Source organism: Protopterus annectens, chromosome 15.part0, assembly GCF_019279795.1.
Source record: "Protopterus annectens isolate FY-2018-M chromosome 15.part0, PAN1.0, whole genome shotgun sequence".
Taxonomy (NCBI): domain Eukaryota; kingdom Metazoa; phylum Chordata; order Ceratodontiformes; family Protopteridae; genus Protopterus; species Protopterus annectens.
Window position 1 is genome coordinate 366,469,261 of NC_056749.1, and position 22,142 is coordinate 366,491,402.

The 22,142-nt window shown below is 38.5% G+C and overlaps 1 protein-coding gene across 1 annotated transcript in view; it reads right to left on the reverse strand.

The window, feature by feature from the left end:
• The window catches only part of TRPC5 (transient receptor potential cation channel subfamily C member 5), a 2,601,559-nt gene that overhangs the window by 40,423 nt on the left and 2,538,994 nt on the right, over positions 1-22,142 (reverse strand). Inside the window, exon 10 of the mRNA XM_044057112.1 lies at positions 5,039-5,128. Within this exon, the coding sequence (XP_043913047.1) occupies positions 5,039-5,128 (90 nt within the window). The remainder of the gene's footprint in view (positions 1-5,038; positions 5,129-22,142) is intronic.

Genomic DNA, 22,142 nt, shown 5'->3' on the forward strand with positions numbered 1-22,142 from the left:
ATATTACAAGGGTTGTGTGCTGATAGGGAGGATATAGCCATTTTTGGCTTGGAAGATGTCCCAAGCAACAACCAATATATAAACAACCCAAATAGTGAAGGGGGTTGTGATTTGGCATTCCGGAGATTGGATAAGGGCCTCAGGGGTCTCAGAGCCAATATATGGCATTTAAGGTTGTTCAAGGCCTATTTTCATAAAGGCTTGGCACCCAGAGGCCTTCGCATTAAGTTACGTCCTCTTGTGGGTAGATCTGAACAGAGACTTACAGAGGAATGGGATGATGCCCTGAGGAAGGGCTCAATGGTATTTGTTAAAATTCTATTGGATTATTATGAAAGAACAGTGGATATCCTGCTCAGGGAGGTACAAGATCTAAGTATGGAATGCCAAAAATATAAGGATAGTACTAAATATTCCAGTTGTGTTGAGCGGTTGTCCAAGGAACTGACGATTTATGATAATATGGTGAAAGACAGAAAACTTAAAAAAATTTTCTAGGGACACACATGATTATGAGAGAGGTCAACCCTTTCAGGTTCAAAGAAGTGTCAGATTCAAGGATGCGGGATCTGTGGTAAATGGAGGTAGACCTAAGAAAAGACCTAGGTCCATTTTAAAACAACATGATTCTAGTTATACTAGTACTTCAGGAGAGGAGTCATCCTACACTGACAGTGAGGGAGGTACCAGTGTCCGATCACCTGTTAAAAAGAAAACTCAATCCAAGTTCCCTTTAGATATGTTGGGAAATCCCGAGGGGGGAGGAAACATAAGAGTAGACATGAATACAGACTCAATGACAGGGCTAGTTCAGGCATTGTTGAACAAATAGCTGAACCTTTTGATAATGTCTTAAATTTGTCTGATCATATACTTACGAAGGAACAACATTGCATTCTTAATAAAGGATTGGGATTTGTCCCAAGTTTTTCCGACCATTATTTGGTATCTGTTGATGTGATGGAATTTTGTAGAAAGTTGAATTTAAAAATTTTCTTTAATGATCAGAGCAATTCTGTAACTCAAAGATCTACTGATTTTACTTTTAAAAAATCAACATTTCAACCTCCAATGAATAAAAACGTAGGGATTTTCCAACAAGCAGTATTGAGGGACTTACATTTTCCACACTTTAATACCAACATAGCTCATGACAATATTACCCCTTTGGAGAGAGAAGCCTTGTTAGAATTGAGACAAAATCATAAAATTGTTATCATCCAGGCGGACAAAGGGGGTGCTGTGGTTGTCTTGAACAATGATTATTATGTACAGGAAGGATTGAGACAATTGTCAGATATCCAGTGCTACATGCACATGAGGATAGATCCGACTCCCAAGTTTAAACAAGACATTGATGCATTCATTCAACAGGCAGTACAAGAAGGAATTATTTCGCAAAAGACCTTCAAACATCTTCAAGTTAGTGATCCACAAAAGCAGATTCTGTATTTGTTACCGAAAATCCATAAATCTCTCAGTGCTCCCCCTGGGAGACCTATTGTGTCTGGATATGGATCCCTTACAGAACCTCTATCGGTTTTCCTAACATCATACCTTAAGCCATTATTGCCTATGGTCAGAGCTCGTATACAGGATACAACAGAATTTCTAAACATCATTGTTGATACACAATTAGATCCAGAATGGATAATGTGTACTTTAGATGTGAAATCCCTATATACGAGCATTCCCCATTGGGCTGGCCTACAGGCATTAGATTATTGGCTTCAAAGATCTGATCTATACCCACCCGGATTTAACACCTTATTAGTATGTATGTCCGAATATGTCCTTAACAAAAATGTTTTTTTCTTCCAGGGTGATTGCTATTGGCAACTAAGAGGTACAGCTATGGGGGCTTCTTTTGCCCCTATATATGCTGACCTCTTTATGGCATACCTGGAGGAATGTCTCATATATGATCCTTTGCACAACATTTACTTAGAGGAGATAGATATTTGGAGACGCTATCTTGATGATTGTTGGATGGTGTGGCGTGCGGATGCTGATTATTTGATGGAATTTGTGGAACATTTGAACAGCAATATTTGGGGTATTGAATTCTCAGTAACATATCATAAGTTTACTATTGACTTTTTGGATGTTACGGTATATCGGAATGAGGACAATACCCTAAGTACAAAAATACATAGGAAGTATCCACAGTTTAACACGTTACTCCATTCGTCAAGTATGCACCCACGTCACACCATCCGCAACATCCCAAAATCACAATACTTACGTATTAAGCGTATTAATTCATCTCCTCAAGATTATGAGGATGCCAAAAAGGATTTAAATATGAGATTTTTGGATAGAGGTTATTCAATTAGGGACATATGTAGTGCTAGGGTGTGGACAGATCAACAGCCGAGATCAGATCTTTTACAATATCAGATTAAGGATGATGTTCAAGGAGATACCATTCGATTTATCACTACTTTTGGGAAAAATCACCAACTTATTAGAAATGTGTTGAACAATAATTGGAACATACTTATGGCTAATGAACATCTTCGCCATATTCTGACTGATCAATGTTCCATTTCTTACAGGAGGGGCAAAACTTTGGGTATGTTATTCTCCCATTATAAACATCAGGATAGTGGAGGTGCAACATACAGACAACTCACCATCACTGGGGATGAACTATTGGGGACTTTCCCTTGTGGTCATTGTACCTCCTGTGCAAGTATCAATAAAACTAAGGAATTCTCTAGTGCCAATACTAGTAAGATATTTGATATTCGCATATTTGCAAATTGTTCAACCAGTTGGGTGATTTATTTAGCTATATGTCATTGTCAGGCTTTTTATGTTGGTAAAACCTCACGGTCCCTCAGAATCCGAATAGGAGAACATCGTAGTGACATTCGGACTCATAAAATTAGCAATGCCCTATATCAACATACTATTAAGCATCCATCTGCTAAATTTATATTTTGTGCTATTGATAAAGTACAGGGAAATAGATCAAACCAGATAGGCTGGCAGAGCGTTCTAAGTAAGAAAGAAAAATATTGGATTATACATTTGGGAGCCCTTTTTCCACCTGGATTAAATGACCATTTATAAATTATCATATATATTTATATGTTATTTCACATCATACCTTGGCTGTATATTATTATTATTGACATAATATTTTTGTTAACATAGAATTATTCATGCACAGTTAGTGCATCTATGTATTTCTATTAATAATATAGGTTTTTGGAAGTGCATGTCTTTAAACAATAATTTGTATAATCACAAGTTTTCAGTTGATTGCTAGCCATTTGTTTATTGGCTAAACAATTATATAAATATGGAGTCTGTTTAATGGAATTGTGATAGCTATTTTTCCTCACTGAAGAAGGTACTTTACCGAAACTAGTCTGAGGCATGTCTTTGTTATTATTCTGGTTAAGAGAGTGATTGAGTGTCTTTGACACTACATTTATTTCAATAAAGCCTTGGGAACCGTTTGCTGGCTCTTGTTTGTTCCTTTTTATTAAAAAAAACACAGCTGTGAAAGAATTGTGAAATAATCACCCTTTGGGCAGGAAATGAAAATTTTCTGTTTAGGGATTTATGAAGTGAAGCATTTAGAGAATCATAATAATTTTTGGAAAGAACTAGCAAAAGCAACATTGCAAGACATATATACTGTTTGCAAATTTAGCGTTTTAAATTTGAGTAACACATTTTAAATGCTGAGTTCCCAAATTTACATAGCTATATTTTTGTCCCAAACAAATATAATTGGAAAATGAAAAAAGGCACAATGCTTCTTTGTATTGCTGTTGTACAGTATTTAGGTCAGGATTCTGCAGCATATTGGACATAAGAAACATCTTAAAAAAAGGATAATGATAATTTCATATCAGACCATTGGACAGTGTTCTCTTTTGACAAATGCTTAATTTCTTTTATGCTTGCTTGCTGTAGCACAGCTTTGACATAGGCACGCAACAGAGTGTGTAAAAAATTATGCTGTCTAAACAGAGCTACAGATCTCAGTATAATGGCTGCTGTGCATCCAGAAAGTATCAATCGGAAGACAGTGCCTATCATGAACCCATTCCAGCCTTCCATTAATATCTGGGAACTCATTGTGTCCTGTTCTAAAATATTGGTGCTTGTGGTAGAAACAGGTTACAGTAGCCTCTGTGCCTCTAAAGAGCCCTGTAATAAAAGTGCACATGTACTGGACAAATACCACAGCCCCCATCAGTGATATGGTAGCTTTGGTGTGATTAGCTTCCTCAGTTACTAGAAGCTTGGGAGAGCTGGGAGTTATTCAGGTGTTCTCTCTCTCAGAGAAGAAACATGACTGAGTTTTCCCCCTGATAGAGACCAGATGTTCCACACAGACAGGCATGGTAGATGGTAAATGCTAACAGGTGACCACATACTGAGCATCTATTTTCTCTGTGAGCATAATTTCAGTTTCTGTGTCCAGTGAGGGGGAACAAAGGTATTGCATAAAAAATCTAATCCTTTGTATAATGGTGTTTGTCACCTTCTAACTTAGGACTCATCTTCCTTTAAAGAAGTGGCTGTGCCCTGGGGTATATTTAGGTGGTATTCTGATTATCTAGTTGCACTGTTGTAAATTCATCATTTATTGATTTTTATTATAGTTCTGCTGCCAGCTAATTTGGTACCACTGTTTTTAAGCTGTAACTTACACATACAGTGTCACAGTCAAGTAGGAAATCAGTTGACAAACTGCACAGTAGCCTACAATACCAGTAATAGCACTTATTATGCACATTTAGGGGCCCAGTTCCAAAAGACTTGGTCTCAGTGTAAGTGACCCCTTATACTGAGAGCAGGTCTTTTTGGAATCTGAACCCTGGTGTAAGCCTGTTATATAGATAGGCAGAAAAAGCAGATTTATAGGAATTGCTTTGTAAGCATGGTTTTGCCAGGGACAAAATATTTATGGGTAAACCAGTGTTCATGCATGAATGAAAATTAAATGATGTGCTTTTAATAACAGTTATTGCTACATAATGCTTTAAGAACCAAGAAGAAGAAGAATTGCTACCTTAAAGTTTTCTTCCGTTAGGCCCTCTTTGGTTTTCGCACTTCGAATCATGGCAGCAACATATCTTTTCACTAAATTTCTAATAACTTCCTGAAACACAAAAGACAAGAAACTCTGATCATTTCAGTTTTGAAGCAGTGTTACTAGTGGTTATATAACATTGATTAGTGATTTCTGGTTATTATGTAGCTAAGGACTTTATGCTATCCATACCAGTATGGCAGTCAGTAGTCGTGGTATATGGAACCATACATGCTGGATTAGAAGAAATTTCTTCCTTATTTTTGTTGGAAATATCTTCCTCCTTCACTTGTAGGAGCCAGATGTCAGTACCTCCTCAGTCGCAACGTGTTTATGCAGTATGATGACCATAATGTTTGTGCTTAAATGTGTGGTGGTAAATTTGAACACAGAAATCCTGAAGTCTTAACATTATAAATGTAACAGCTCCAGAGAAAACAGTGCAAGGAGTGTTAGATGTATCCGCAGTAATGCTAGTAAATTTTAGATGAGGCTAAACCCACTTCATTAATTTTACTTAGACAGTGTAAGCCTTCAGTTAAGCTTCATTCATCCACTGATCACAATTGTTTTAGTTATGGTAGTCACATAAAACATAGTGGCATCTGAGCAGTACTCAGGTCGGGGAAAGTATATTCCTGACACAGTATTCTGCTTTAAAGTTTTAGTTCATATCTGTAATGAGGTTAATCTTTTTGGTGATGGCAACTCTAATATTTTCTTCAATATTGATTTAAGAGTAATTGTAGCACTGAGAATGCTGTGATCAAACTGCATCATCTTTGGAATAAAAAGGAGTGATGAGACTGCCCAGCAAATATAATACTGTGGTTCTCTATCTTTTGTTTTAAGCAAGTGGTATGCCTGTATATGCTTAACAGGCTCTGTGCTAGCAAAGGTCAACAATTTTATCAGATTTTCTTGTGCTTTTCTGATCTGCAAACACCTGCATTAAAGTTTCTTTCATGGGTTAATCCAATGCTGTACTATAGCTGAGTAAGATGTTGGGGCAGTACATTGTCTGAAGCCTAGAGAATTGGTTTTACTAGCTAAGTAAATAAGATTTAAAGATCATCTTGCAAGGCAGTTATCTCTCTTAAACATACTTTAGAGTGAATATACAGAGAGCAGTTTAATACACAGCATGTGGGCTTTATCTATGCATTCCTACTTTTATCATTGATGCTCTTCACTGTGTACTTGATTTGCCAGTAAATGTTACCATATAATATCATTCTCATAGTTCAAGAAAACAGTGACTAGGCCAAGAAAGGCCCTCAAAAAATGCATACTCTGGCTTTAATGAATATCCAAGGAACCCCACCAAGAGTCAAGTGATCTCTTAAAGCCTGCTGTTGTGCTTACTGAATCTATAATTGCCCTTTCCTAGCAGCAAACCCCTACTCCTGATACCAAACCAGACAAATCTACAACTAGCAATTTCTTGTTCTCTTTCTCCCCAGTTCCTACAGTCACTATAAAAAAAAAAAAAACTCTATGAACTAAAACCTACTACACTTGCCGTAGATAACTTACCCAGTGAATACCTCAAAATTGCAGCTGAATCTATAGCTTTTCCAGTATCAATCCTTATAAATAGATCCATTCTCAAAAACACAATTCCTCGACTGTGGAAAATCTCCCATGTAATCCCACTTCATAAAGGGGACTTTCCACAGAACTGACAAACTATCGGCCAATTGCTATTCTTTTACCTCCTTCTAAGCTACTCAAAAGGTGTATTCATCTTCAGTCATGAAATTCTTACAAACAACCTTCTCTCAAACACTCAGCATGGGTTTCTCCCATCGCATAGTACCACTACTGCTCTCTTATCCTTCACTAATACCGTAAACTATCACAGGAATAACAACAAGTTTTTATCTGCCATCTTTCTTTTCAATATGGTCCCCCATTCCAAAGTAATATATGTGCTGACTGAACTCTCCTCCTCACCATCTGCCACAGCTTGATTTAATAACTATTTACCTGGCCATCAACAATCTGTTTTATGGCAAGGTGACCTATCTCCACACCTTCCTTTATCCATTGGTGTCCCCCATGGATCTATCTTAGGCCCTCTCCTTTTCTCCCTCTTTAATAATAATCTACACACAGCTACTCCACATGGTTCTATAATACAGTATGCAGATGATTCAACACTTATCTGTGCTTCCACTTCTCTATCAGCTCTTCATTCTCATAAACAGGAATCCTTCATTTCTGTTGAAACATGGTTAGCCATGCCCATCTAATCCTGAACCCAAACAAAACTAAATTATTACACTTCCAACCTAACAAGGCATCTATCTCATGTCCACCATTTAACATAATAGGCAAAGACAATACTGTCATCTCCCAGACAACCCATACAATGCTTCTTGGGGTGGAAGTAGACAGTAACCTAAAATTTGACTTGCACATCTCTCAAACAATAAAAACATATATAAGAAACTTGGAAGTCTATATAGGCACAAAAGGTTCCTGACCAAAATGGCCAAAATTACATTAGCACAAACACATTTGCTCTCCACTTTACTATATGCCTCTCCACTTTTAACTAATCTTAGGAAAACTGACCTATCTAAACTAGAAGCATGTTATAATAAAATTGCTAAATTTGCATCTGACTGCCTGTATAGAACACATCATTGTACAGCTTTAAGGATACTAGACTGGCTTGAACTGCCCAACACTATTCTTTATAACCAACTCTCTTTAACTCACAAAATCGTAACACAACCAACCAGAATTTCTGCATTAAAAAATCTTATCCTTCCTTACAGTTCCAGCAGACCACTTCACTCTAACACTAAGAACTTATGGTCTCCAAGGCCAACAACACTGCAGGTGAATCTTTATTTTTCTAGCTATATATCTCGTATATGGAACTCTCTTCCTAACACCAGTCTCTCAATCTCATCCACTAACCAGTTTAAGCCATCACTTAAAGCTTATCTAAAAAATAAGTTGCTATGTTCCTGTACTTAACCCCTCATGAATGCTTTGATTCATCACAGTATACCCCAACCATATCCAAATTCTTTCCCTGTGTTTAACCTTTTATTCCTACCAGCGTATCTTAACCTTATGTCTTGACATAAAGACTTTACAGATAGTACTAGCTAAGTTCAAAGCCTAGGTTTTATTATCATGATGTAACAAATTTGTATTTTCTTATGTATACTGCATTTTGTTTATTTTATACTTTATTATTGTAATTCATGCATTAAAATTTACTGTTACTCATGGAGCTTTTCTCTCCGGGCCTCCACTGAAAAAGGACCTGTGTCCAATCGGACTTTCCCAGTAAACAAATGTTAAATAAATAAAATACACTGTCTAATAGACAATGATAGCTTCTTCCATAAATTGGCCACTGAGTATGTAATAAACATTTCTCTTTTATGTAGACTATACTTTGATGTGCATGTCCCATTTACCTCCAATATTATTTACTTTGATGATATGGAGAAGTACTGGAGACAGAAATATGACTTAAGTTCAGAACTGAAATTAGCAGCAGAGTTTTCTAATGAGGTTTCGTAAGCTCATTTTTGTCCTTTGTAACAGTTTGCTGCTACTGATACTAACCTTTGTAATTCCCTACAGTTTGTGTAGTTTATTGCAATATTTTTTTTCTGAGCAGTAATGAGTAGAATCGGTATTGGGTCCTACAATCAAACATTCTGAACCACACTATAGTTAAATCCAAAAATACACACTCCAACAAAAAACTCACATAAAAATGCATATGCACAAGAGGGCTCTTGCACTTGTAAAACATATACCCACCAAACATGTTACACTAGCAGGTGATGGATGCAACCCTCCAGTTCTCCTAATCCTTAACCATATATATTCCCTCTCGGTTTATTACAGCTCAGGACAAGCCTGTGTCATATTAGTGGGAGCAGTGCCCTACAGAACCTTTTTCTCCTTCCTGCACATTTGTTATTCCCAAAATTTGTCAAATCGATCATTTTGAAATAGCATAATTTTGTAACTGTGCTTTGGCACAATGAATAAGTCTACAATATAGTCTGCTTTTTAATACCTTTATTAAATTATCACTTAAGACATAGGCACACGTGCATTATTAGAAAAGAAAACAAACCCCATTAACATTTTTTTTCATTTACACACATATACATTATATAGGTCTTCTTTTTTTCTTTACAACTTTCATTTAGTCCAGCATTACATAAATTGCTCATTTCCTAAACCTTGCTCCTCCTCCTAAACATTATTCTGCACTTATTGTTCCCATAAATTCCATTTATTTCTATGTAATTTGAGGTAGCACATTATTGAGCTTCTTAGATCCTGTCTAATAGCTACCTTCTGTACTTTGTGTTGTTCCCCTTTTCCATTGCATGGCTTTTTCAAGTATGATTTGCTAACACAAAACACTAAACTGCATTAAAACATGAATATTTTTCACGTTTTATGATTATATTTCATTCCTCACCATCCATCCAAAGTGTCCAGGTGATTCTCTGAGCATAAAAAGTTTATATTTGCAAACTGTCTGAAGTATACTGAATATACAGTTGATTTAAAATGATATTTTACAATGAAGAAATGGTTTAAAAACTTAAAATTTTCGTTGAGGTGTCTGCTTCTGGGTTTTCAGTCTTCTGTTTTACTAAATGCCCATCTTGTGTGTTGGTGTTAGTGTTAATAAAGGCATGGTATATTCAGTGTCAGAAATGAGGATATTTCTAGCTGTAGACTACCTTGCAACTGAGGATAACAGATGTGAAAATTTGCAGCAAAGTTTCAGTTGTGAAGTGTTCTATTAACTCTGCTTCTGTGCATGCATTGAGAAGGTCAAAGCAGGGTCACAGACAACTCCTCAATATTTCTGCTGTGTAACTTTATATATTGGATTATTTGAGATGTTCAACATTAGATCACTGTTGCAGTAGCCTAAGCCGTTTGGATTATTTACTGCCCAGGATCTGACCACTGGCCAGCTTTCAAAGCTTCATAACACATTCTATGCACCCTACCTGCCAGGGGCTTGAACAACACCATATAAAAAGGCAGTATGGGTGGCAAAAGTGCCAGAGCTGCCTTGCCACTGAAATGGCCTCCCTCTGTGGGCTTTTTGGAACTGACAGCAATCTTTCATAGCTGGGCAGATAAATACCATGCTGAGGAAAAACCTCCCACAATTTTATTTTTTCTGTGCAAACTTTTTTTTTTCTCTGCATATATTATTTTTATGCTAGGATTTTTTTATGGACTGCCATGCCTTTCTGGGGGGATTTATTATGTGAATGCTTGTGTGGGAAAAAAAGTGTCTAACAAAAAAAAAATTATGTTTATACTGTTTTTGACATATTTTTGTAAGATTTTTGTGATAGGGAGAGAACATTTTGCTTTTGGGGACTGTTATTTAGTTTTTCTAACCTCAAAATCCTCATTTTCATGTCACGAGGTTTACAGACTTTCACAGATTCCACTGTTGTCCTTGTTTCTTTTTCAGCAGTACCATAGAGTAGTTACAGGTCTCTCAGTTCCCCCTTCCTTACCCACAAAAAGAAGAAAACTGTTACGGAGTCCTTTGGTATCAGATCAGTTTCTTCACTGCATCAGCGGATGACAGGTGAGACTATTGTAGCCAGATGTGGTTCCTTGGTTAAGGACTAAGGACAGGGAGCTCAAAATATCTTCTGCAGCTGTAAACCTGTATTTACCAGGCAAAGTAGAACTACCCTTGTTAGTTGCTGGCCAAGGTTGACTGCATAGCAGAGCTAAGACTCCTAATCCCTGGGATAGTACCCTTGCCATAAGTCGGTCTTTTTCCAGGCAGTCTCCCAGGAAAAGAAAGCAAAAAAATTATGAATACTACTACTCTTAATTCTGTTATCATGGACAGGAAGATTTGCAAAAGAATTAATTTCTACTTTAAATGTTTCAAATTCTGTTTCTTCACTTACCTCAAATTGGAAAAAGATTCTGACACTGATTCTCAATCAGAAGGAAGGGAAATGTTTTTCTTCAGTGATTTCTCTACAAAGTGAAGATTCTGATTCTGAGGAATCTTATTAATTCAGATTTTCTTCCAGATGTGCTATATTTTTCTGAGACCTTGGCTAAAAATGAAAGAGGTATTTCAATGGCAACAGAATTAAATTCCGTTTCCCAGCGAAAGTAGCATGGTTTGTTGCAATTTATTATTCCACATCTTGCAGCTGTCCCTTCTGTTTTGTCAGGGTTAGGCAAACTATTAAGGCAATATCTAACAGTCAACCTCTTGCTCCTAAAAAGTCTAATATGTTATACAAAGTAACTCAGACTTAATCTTTGTTCTAATCCTAAAGATGATAATGCAATTATTTCCTAATCTAAAACTTTTACTGCTAAACAGCTTGTTAATGCTAACTCCATGCCCTCTGACAAGGATGGGAACACTTTTGATATATTTGGAAATCAAGTTTATTCTTCTGCTGCCTTAAATTTCAGAATTTTGAATTGCCAAGCACACATGATAAAAAATGATTAGTTTCCCTTTGGAATGTGAGAAAGTCAACTGTTAAACTCCCCTCTTCTGAGGTAAAGAAAGCTCCTCTCTTCTGAAGTAAAGAATTCATTGAATGGCTAAATTGTAGCTGCTTCTCATCTAATCAAGCACTGTTTAAAGTGCTCTTATGATCATATCCACAGCTGCTGCTATGGGATCAGTTATAAGAAGATTTGTTTGGTTACTTTCTCAAAAATTACCAGATGATGTTAAAACTGAGATTTTAATTCTCCTTTTGACAAGCATGTTCTGTTTGGTCCTGCTGCTGATGAAGTTCTTAAAAGATTTGATGAAAAAGTTAATTGATTTAAGTGGTGATCCAACTTTCCAGCTCTCTTTTTCTAAGTTTAAAAAACGTTCTCATTAACTCAGCTCCTTTTTTTAAAAATGCAGTTTAAGCAGCAAGGTGTAACAAGCACTCTTAGAAAGGGAAAGACCCCCAGAAGCAAGGACAGTCCAAAAAGTCAGAATGGCTACTTGTCTCTCCAGGTTTCTTCCCTCTTAACACCTTGGCAATCTGTTCCTCACTATAGGTTTTCATCTTCTTTGGTGGCATCACATTATTTCAGGAAAATGGGTTCTGAAATTCATCCTACAGGTGTACAGATGGCAATGGGGAGTCCCTTCCCTCCTTTTCAAGGAATTCCTCCTCATCCTGTAAATAAAACATACAGTTTTGGAGGAAGTGTTGCTGTGATGGTCACAGAGCTAGTGCCCTCAAATCAAATGGGCAAAGGCATTTTCTGGTGCCAAAAAATGATGGAACCCATCCTAGACCTCTCCTTTCTCAATCTTTTTGTCAGGGTTCTAAAGTTCAAAATGTTATCCCTCCAGGGCCTATGACCACTCATTCCTTTACTCAGTTTCTTGGTAATGTTAGACTTAACAGATGCTTACCATCACATTCTGATGTTTCTTAAGACTTTTTGTATCTGATTTACACTGTCAGTTCTCTGTCCTACTCTTTGATCTAGCTACTGCACCAAGAGTTAGTGTCTGGCTCGAATACTTGCTTATTGAAGACTTCAAGGCATTCATATTTTCCCTGTTTGGATGACTTCACAAGTGTCATGAAAATCCTGCTCTGTCTGGGGTATCAAATGAACATACAAAAATCTTCTCTCATCCATTCTCACATAATTTTTTTCTGGGATATTTTCGGATACTTCCTTAGGAAGATCCCTTCTCCCTCTAGATAAATTAGAATTGTAAGACCACCTGTTACTCAGCTTTTCCAACCAATCTCTGGTATCTGCCAAATAACTTCTCAGGATTCTGGGTTTTATGGCTACTTTTATTACCATGATTCCCTTGGCCATACTTCAAACAAGAAAAAATCTATGGTACCTCAGGTCAGTCTGGTCACAGAATTAACACTCTTTATCTTTTCACATAATATTTGGACAGATTTGAATCTTTCAGGAAAGACAATCAGCTATTTGTCTTCTAACATGGTAAGAAAAAAGGGGCAACAAGTGCCAGAGCACATGGTTATGATATTTCTTTTTGCTATGCTCACTATAACAAGCCACTTCAAGGCAAGGCTATGGTCCACTCAACCAAATCATTGGCTTCTTCTGTGGCTTTTGGGAAAGGGGTGAACACTAGAAGTATTCTAGAAGCAGCAACTTAGTCCTAGGTTCATACTTTCACAAAACATTAATATCTTGAATTTCTTTCCATGTCCAGAACAAGCTTTGCTAGGAGTACTGTCCAGGTGCTCATAGATTCTTGAGTTCTTTCCTCCTCCTCCTATATTCCTAAGTTATGGTAATTTACCCAAATAACTTAGGCTACTGCAATAGTAAACTAATGTAGAACATAGTACAGTAGTACAAGTATACTTACCATAACTGTAGATGTTTTAATAGATTGTTGCAGTAGCATGTATATATCCCTGTGTACATAGTCGCATATATTTTTCTATTGCTTTTCCTTTGCTAGCATTTTGCCTTTCAGGATTATAGCCATCCTTCTTGAGATAAGAACATTCTGAAGCTTTTTTTTTTTTTTTACCCAAACTGCCCTTTTATGTGGCTCTGCTCAAGCCTCTAAAAGTTATGGCATTTGGGAAGTGTCTTGAAGCTTTGAAAGCTGGCCAGTAGTCATATCCTGGGTAAGATATTACACACACAGCATCATTTACTGCAACAGTAATCTACTGTTATGATAAGTTTACTTACATAATTATGTTTTATCTGTTACTATCATTGGGGGATTGGACAGTTTTTGAGGTGTAGCAAATAGAATAATGGTAAATGTTTGGGGATTAATTAATAATATATTTTAGTTAACCAGTAATAGGGGTTAATAAAATTGCTCTATAATACGTGTTGAAGCCCAAAAACTGTTTTATTTGCCAATAACATCTGCCTGTATAACCGCATTTATATGGGTCTTAAGGTAAGTCATTTGGAAATAATGAGAACAACAAGGATTCAAGAACTGATCCCTGGGGTACTCAAAGATTGACTATACCTATAGCAAGCAGGATATTATTTGACAATCAAACCTCTCAATTGCATAGATTTTTGCAGAATGTCCAGATTTTTGGCTCATACTTTTGGTCCATTTTTCATAAAATTGTGGTTTTCTGGCAAATCACTAAAGACTGAAGTTAGAAAATAATGACAGACATTTGAGCTTCAGACTTTATACTCTTCAGAGAATTCATATTAACCCAAAGTCTATTATTCTATCAACTTTCTAAGTTTGTAAGAGCAATATTTAAAAAATGACCCAATTTCTGGGCCTTAGTCCCACTTTTATTTATGGCTTTGTCCAGCTTTCTTGTTCTCAGAGGTTGAGAGGTATGTTGATAATGTATACATGGAAGGCAGTGTATTCCAGATTTCTTTTATACCACTGGATTGTAGTTATTCCACAACTGAGCTTGTACAGTTTGTCGGGCAGAAGGGAATAATTTTCAGTTTAAATGGTCTCGTCAAGTCTACAAAGAGACTTGCAGCAAGTAGACCATTGCTCATATTATGATAAAGAGTTGATGGCAGTATACATTGCAGTCATACTGTTGATGACCTTACAGGAGCCTTGATGTTTGTCATAAAAGAGACCATAACTATTTATATGGTAAACATGTGCTTGCATAGGAGTTTTTCAGATGTTTTAGTTAGTGGGCACTGGTTTGAAATTGACCTATAGTCTATGCAATTTTCTGATGCACCTACTTTGGATAATGGGATTATGACTGAGGGCTTGAAGAATGATAGGACTATAGTAAGGGATAGGTATTAGATATGAATAAGAGGTTTGGCAATGGAAGATTCTGCCATTTTTCGAAAGGTAGGGTACAATTTGTTAAATGTTGTCTACAAAGTGGTGTTTAGCTTTAAAAGCTGAGCTTGAATTTCTTTTCACAGTAAACTGTTTTAAGCAGAATGTAGAGCAGTACTCAGCAAGATGATCGAGCTGTGGTCAGTGTCATTGCTAAAAGTTTACTGGAGAGGGATCTGGGAAGGAAATGAAATCCAGAGTAGGAATAATTTATAGGAGAACACTTCCGTAGGATGTAAATGTAGTGTTTTATTTTATTTTGTTGTATTTATTTTTTTGTCCACATAGGCTGGATTAAGGGCCATGTGCTTTGTGTCTGTGATCTGCCCAGTTAACTGTTTTGTTTTTTTTCTAGATGCGTTTAGGAGAAAATGAGAGGGTTTCTTGCCTTCTTTATGTAGATTTCTATAGCAGAACTCGTTGCAATTCTGTTGTTTTTCCTGAGTTCAAGGAAACCTAATTGTAAGGTTTGTTTGTTTGAATTTTGTTTCCATTGTCTCTATAGCCCGTTGCTTTGTTTCATAAGAGTTATGGTGCCAGTTGCTATCCAGGACTAGGATTGATCTTTAAGTCTGCATCCTCTAAGTAGAAAGAGGGCTTCCTGTATTTGAGGCAATGTATTAATGAAATCGGTTAGAGCAATGCTAGTAGTTATCTGATTATAGATAAATGACCAATTAATATTTTGTACAAGTGTAAGACTAGTAGGGAATGACAGGATAGTGGTCACTCAGGCTACTGAGCAATACAGAGACATGAAGATAACTTTGTCGAATGTAAATGAGAATTAGGTTAAGTATAGAATACTTCCAGAGAGCAGGTTGGGACTAATTGGTTGTCTTACTATTTGTACTAGACCCAACTGACACAAAGCATCATTTAACTAATACAATTTGTGCCCCAATGCATTTATATTGAAGTCTACTATTACTGTATTTTTAGATAGCACTGCAAGAAATATTATGTGAAAAGTTTATTGGTCATGTTCTGTGGCATGTTTCTAATGCAAATAATTTCAAAGATTCATAGATTGTTACTAGTGTAATGATCCAGGAGGCTTTTCTAAACCTAGCCAAGTTTTCCCAAAAGAATAAGGATGTCTTGTATTTAAACAGGACATTGAGGACCAGGCATTTATAAGCTACTTCTGCTCATAATGAACGTGGATGCCAGGCTTGGTTTAAATTTCCTGTTCCCCATCCACTGGTCTATGTTGCACTTAAACTGGATAGTAGACAAACTCAGGTTCACATGGATGGGAAGCCTGTTCATAGGAGGGGCAGTCTCTGGGACACATATCTATCTTTTCAACATGTTCTGTTTAAATCACAGACAAAATTCAGGTCCCTAGAATTTTGTGGTACTGTTTGACTTACAAATATGCAGGTGATTTATAAGTGTGGGGTTTGTGGATGCCTTGTAAGCCAGGCATATATCACCAGAGACTGAGTAGAGTGAAAGGGCTTTAAGGCACTCTGCATAAGGCAGGTTTGTTACGTGTTGTATTCTTTTTGTAGGGAACTTTTGAGGTGGCTCTAGTTACTGCATATGCCTGGTCAGGTACGTACACAAGGTAGCATTGTACTCTATAATTGGTCTGATAAGGGCAGAGTACAGTGGGATAATGACATGTTTAGACCTAGATGCCATGCCCTTACTTATAAATTGTGCAACATAAATGGATTTCCTCAACACTGTGACCACATGGTGATCGAAGGTAAGGCTACTATCTATGTGTGTAGCTAGATCCTTGACCACTGACTCAACTCTTAGGGCATATTATAAACATGGTAATTAGCTGGGATGCATACCTCTCAAGTGTACCTCATTATGAGGAAAGTAACTGATGTGTGGTTTTGAAAAGTTCATGTTTCTCGAAGTTCCACATTAAAAGGGTCTGACACACATTCTGTGTTAGGAATTTTTTAACTGATATCTATGGTAAATATAAATGACTCATGTTAATTTATTAAAATATCTTTTTTATAAGTAAAAACAGCATATTTTTAACCATCCTATGGCCTTTCTAGTTGAAGTTGTTAGTAAACTGTTAGTATGTGTTCCACATTTTGCCCATTTGTTCCACGTTATGAGGGCTGATGTTCCTCATTTTGGGGATAAAAGGGTGAGGGCTATGCTGGGATGGTTGACTTCTCAAAGGGTACAATTATGCATTTCTTTGCATTGAGTCTAAGACCATAGCTTTGGCACCATATAGGTTCATAGGTAGGTACTAGGCTATCTGCCTGAAGGCATTTATAAGCCTAGCCAGAATGTGTTGGCTTTCGCTGCCCCCTTAGATTAGTTCCCTGTGTCTCTGTCCAGCAGAGCCACTGAAGTGATTCCCGGGGTAAACTTTCCTTTTCCCATTCACTTGTCAAGGTTTCTCTTCAAGAGTGTTAGTGAGGAACTCTGCCTAATGTAGATTGGAATCTTGTTCCAAAGCATGGGAAGTCTCTGGGACAGGAATCTATCCCTCCAGCATGTCCTACTTATTGTTGTGGTGAGGTTTAGATCCCTAGAGCATGTGGCTCAAGGGGATATGTTTTCTTTAGGTGGAGCATGTCCATCAATTCTGGGTTGGACATGGCCTTGTATGTCAGGTAGAGCACCTCTGAGTAGGTGGTATGCAACTGAGTACAGCTGGAGTTTCTTCAGTCGAGCTGCATAGGGCATCTGTTTGAGGCCAGTGATCCTGTTGGAGAGGTACTTCTGTGGTCTTTCCAGCTGTTGCAGGTGTCTTGTAAAGTACATCCCAAATGGGGTGTTGTACTCTATGATGGGTCTGATGAGTGATGAGTAGAGGGGCACAATGACCTCTTTTGATCTGGATGCGAACCCTTTTATGATTAGGTGGGCCACATAGAAGGATTTTCTAACCGCTTTGGTAATGTGATTATCAAAGGAGAGATTACTATCTACTTGGGTCCCCAGATCCCTTATTACTTCCATATTTAGGGGACTATCACCTATGCGGTAGTTTGTGGGTACTTTGTTTTTCCCAAAGGGGATGACTATGCACTTTTTGGCGTTTAGCTTGTGGCCATGATTTTGATACCAGGTATCCGTCTCAGAAAGACCCTTTTGGAGGATGTCTGTCAGCCGGAGAGTCAATTATAGCCCCTAGTTTGCAGTTGTCTGTGAACTTGGTCAGCCATAGCCCCCCTGTGCTTACCTGTACCCGGAGAAGTATATGCCGAACAGGAGGGGTGCTAGGACTGAGCCCTGGGGAATGCCACTTGTAACCGGATTAGAGTTGGACCTAGCTCTCGCAACTCTCACCATGTGGGTTCTGTCTGTGAGCCAGTTGGCAACTCATCTTGTGACATAGGGGGTTTATGTTCAGGCTGGTGAGCTTGTCTGGAATACCAGAATGGGGAATGGTGTTGAAGGCCTTTGCGAAGTCTAGGTAGGCTGTGTGTACCACGTTTCCCTCATCTATAGCCTTGGTAACTGTCTCAAAGAAGTCCGCCAGGTTTAGGAGGCATGATCTGACCTTAACAAAGCCGAACTGGGTAGGGTCCATTGTTTGGAGGTTTCCAATGTCTCTTTTAATGAGTTCCATGATGATGTGCTCCATAGCCTTGCAGAACAAGCTAGTCAGGCTTATAGAGCGAGGGGTCTGTTGTGGCTCCACCTTTGTGGAACAGAATAACCGTTGCTGTGCACCACTCCATGGGTACGTAGCCTGTGGAGAGGCTGAGTTTGAACAGTGTGTTTAGGTGAGGGGTTAGTTCATCTTTGAGCTTGTGTAGGACGCAGCCTGGGACACTGTCCTGCCCCATTAATGCTGTGTTTTTGGCTTTGGAGAGGGCTGTTTTAACCTGAGTGTCTGTGATTTCAGGGGCTCTACATTCTTCTGATATGGTTATGGGCCCTTTTGGGGGTGAGAGGGTGGTGAAGTTTGCACTGAACCTGTCTGCCAGGATGTTGCCGATATCTGTCGGTTCGGTGTATTTTATGCCATTTGGCACTAACTCCGAGCAGATCTGAGCATTGCCACTTAGATTCTTGACATAGCTAAATAATGCTTTGTGGTTATCTTTGGAGTCCTTGGCAATTTTTCTTTTGAAGCTAGCCTTGGATGATTTTATGAGGGATCATAGTTTTTTGCTGATATTGATCAGGGATATGTAGTCCCTTCTTGGAATTTTACTCTTTTCTGTACTAGTTTCCTCCTTCTGTTGTATAGCTTGTTTATGGCAGAGGTCCACCAGACTGGTTTCCTTTTCTTGGAGGAGTGAGTCTTGGTTTTGCTTGGGATAGCACGATCCATGCATTCTTGTAGGATGCCAGTAGAATGCATTAGTAAAGGATTTTGTAGCTTGGACAGCGTTATTCTTTAGCATGGGGGCTTTGAAACTTTCCACCTCGGTCTTAAGTAACGTTAAGTTTGCTTTTGAAAAGTTTTTCACAGTAGTTTCCTTGACCAGGGGTGGGGGTGGAATGCGGATATCTAGAGTGATTTGTTTATGGTCAGATCTAACCAGCGAGGGGTTGACCTCTGGTGTGGAACACCAGTCACCCATGTTGGTGATGACCAGGTCCAATATGTTGTCACCTCTTGTGGGATTGTTGACCAGTTGATCCATTTGAGTTGAGTTTATAAATTCTAGGAAATGTTGGGCAAGGGAGATAAGTACTTGACTAGTTCTCCCAGTTAATGTTTGGGTAATTGAAATCACCCAGTATTAGGGTGTTTGGTAGGACCTTTATGTTTCCCAGTGTTTCCAGAAATGCAGGAATGGGGGTCCTGGGACATGGTGAGTGATCTGTAGCAAGCTACAATTTGAATTGCAGTTTTGCCCATTGTTAGTTGCATGTGGATGATCTCTGAAGCATCGTGCTGTGCCACTAACCTGGTGGTGTGGGTATCCTTGATAAATATGGATACGCCCCAGCCTTTTGTATTTCGGTCCGGGTTCTGTGGCCAAAATGTGTGATATGAGTTGTAGCCTTGTAGTGGCGGGGGTGCTCTCTGGAGCCTTAAACCAGATTTCTGTTACTGCGCATATATTGATTTTCTCCATACTGAGGAGTGCCTCGAGTGTGTGCATTTTGAGGTTTAGATTTCTGGCATTGAGTAGCATTACCCTCGTGCTATTTACAGCAGTTGGTTTGTCTTTTGAGCCTTGCCTAAAAAAGGCACTATGGGGGTGGCAAGAGCCTTAGCCAGTATTCGAAAGCCTAAGGGTGACAGGTGCAAGCAGTCTCTAGCGAAGCAGCATGGCTTGTCGAGCATGTCATCCCAGGCAAACAGACACTGGATCCCCTTTGAATGACACCAGAAACTTAGCCAATTGTTGAAATTGATATTTTTTTCTTTATACCGTGGTATCATTCTTGGTGAGGCCAGGATGCTACTCAGTGTGAGGGTCATACCGGCCTGGGCTATGTGATCAGAAAGCTCTTCTATGTCTCTCTCCATGTAGTTCAGGGAGGTATAGCTCAGGTCATTCACACCAACATGGACAATGACAGAGTCGTATTTGTACTTGTTCTGGAGTGACCTGAGTGTTTGTGTTATGTGACGGATCCTGGCACCCGACAGGCAGCTAACAGTAACCTTCTCCTTGTTCAGCCTAGTGAGTGAGACGTCAGTATGCCTGACTATATAGTCACCTATTACTAGTGTGTTGGATTTGTTATTTTGCCTTTAGGGCTGTGATTGCGTGGCACACAGGTTTTGTGAAGTATGTGTTTCATGGTTTGTGTTGGGAGGTGGTGGTTGCTTGGATGCCTGCTTTGGAGGTCTCTGTTGCTTTTGCAGATTTTTATTTAGAGCCTCTGAGTATGTTTTCATGTATTTCTGTTTTTTTGCCGGTGCTGATTTAATAGGTCTATGTGAGACTTGTGGTGTGATGCAAGTATTTTCCTTCTCCTCTTGACTGTCTGATCCAGTCTTAGGTTGAGAGAGCTTAGCCTCCAGTTTGGCTGTATAGCTGCATCTCTCGCATGTATTAGTGTTTGGTGGTAGGAGAAGAGGGTTGTCTGTGTAGATGAGGCATTTGTAACATTGCCTCAAAATACCCAGATTCACCAGTTGGACTGGAGAGTACACCTGAGACTGCCCTTTGGACATGCCTGGATAGGTACAGTGAACTGTTTTACTGACTGGCTGGTAAGGTCGAATATAGAACCTTGTCCTACTGTACAGTATAGGGGGGTCTAGTGCTAGGGTTTATAAGTGCTTGCTATGAGTTTTGAGCAAGTGGCGGGCTGAGAAATGAATGGTTTGAGTGCTTAAGTTGAAAGTTTGCCTAGTTCCAAGGGAAAAATTGAAGAGGAGACTTTGTGGAGCCGGGAATAGTTATAGCTAACCGGCGCTGTCCAGCGCGCAAAACTGGGCAAATGTGTTTTTTTATGGCAGGGAAATGAAAGAGATAGAAATTAGCCCAAAATGGCCAATAAACTACTAATTTCTGGGCTAATACCACTCCTCCAGGGACAGATAGGCTGCTCAAAGCTCCCTTCTCTCACAGGTGAACGGCGAAGCTTCCTTCTATTCAAGTAAGGTATTATGGGCAAACACAGAAACTTGTAACACAGCCCTTAATTTAGCACTAACCTGAAAACTGGACTATACTAGCTTAGAAAGGCGGGAAACAAGTATTTTTTTCAGAAAATAAAGCAGATACTATCAAAAAAAAAAACTTTAAATGCGCAGAAAAGGATATTTATTATTATATATCTCAGATCAGAGTTGTAGTCAATGCCCCTAGTAATAAAGTAGGAAGAAACACAAATACAGCAAAAGCAGATGAATAAAGTGCAATTTTATATATATATATATATATATATATATATATATATATATATATACATATATATATATATATATATATATATATATATATATATACATATATAAATAACAACAGTAAATGAACAAACTGATAAACAAGTTACCCATTTAACCAGAAAAAAGCTCAAAACTGAGCCCTGTTCCAGCAGGCTTCAATCAGACAAGTTCTAACTGCACACTCCTGCCACTAGGGTGCAGGGGAACCTTCTCCAAAAAAAGATGGCCTGGATCAGTGCTCAAGTTATACAAACAAAGCTAGATTCAGGAGGCCTGAATCTGGTCTATTCTGCAGCAACAAGGTGCACCAATTTCAGAAAGAAACATTTCAAATAAGCAGGCACAATAAGCCTCTGACCAGAAATGCCCAGCTCAGAAGGGCAGAATCCAGCCTCTCCTCCCACAAGAGTGCAGACCACAAATCTTCTATCCAGCCTGTCCTCCCACAAGAGTGC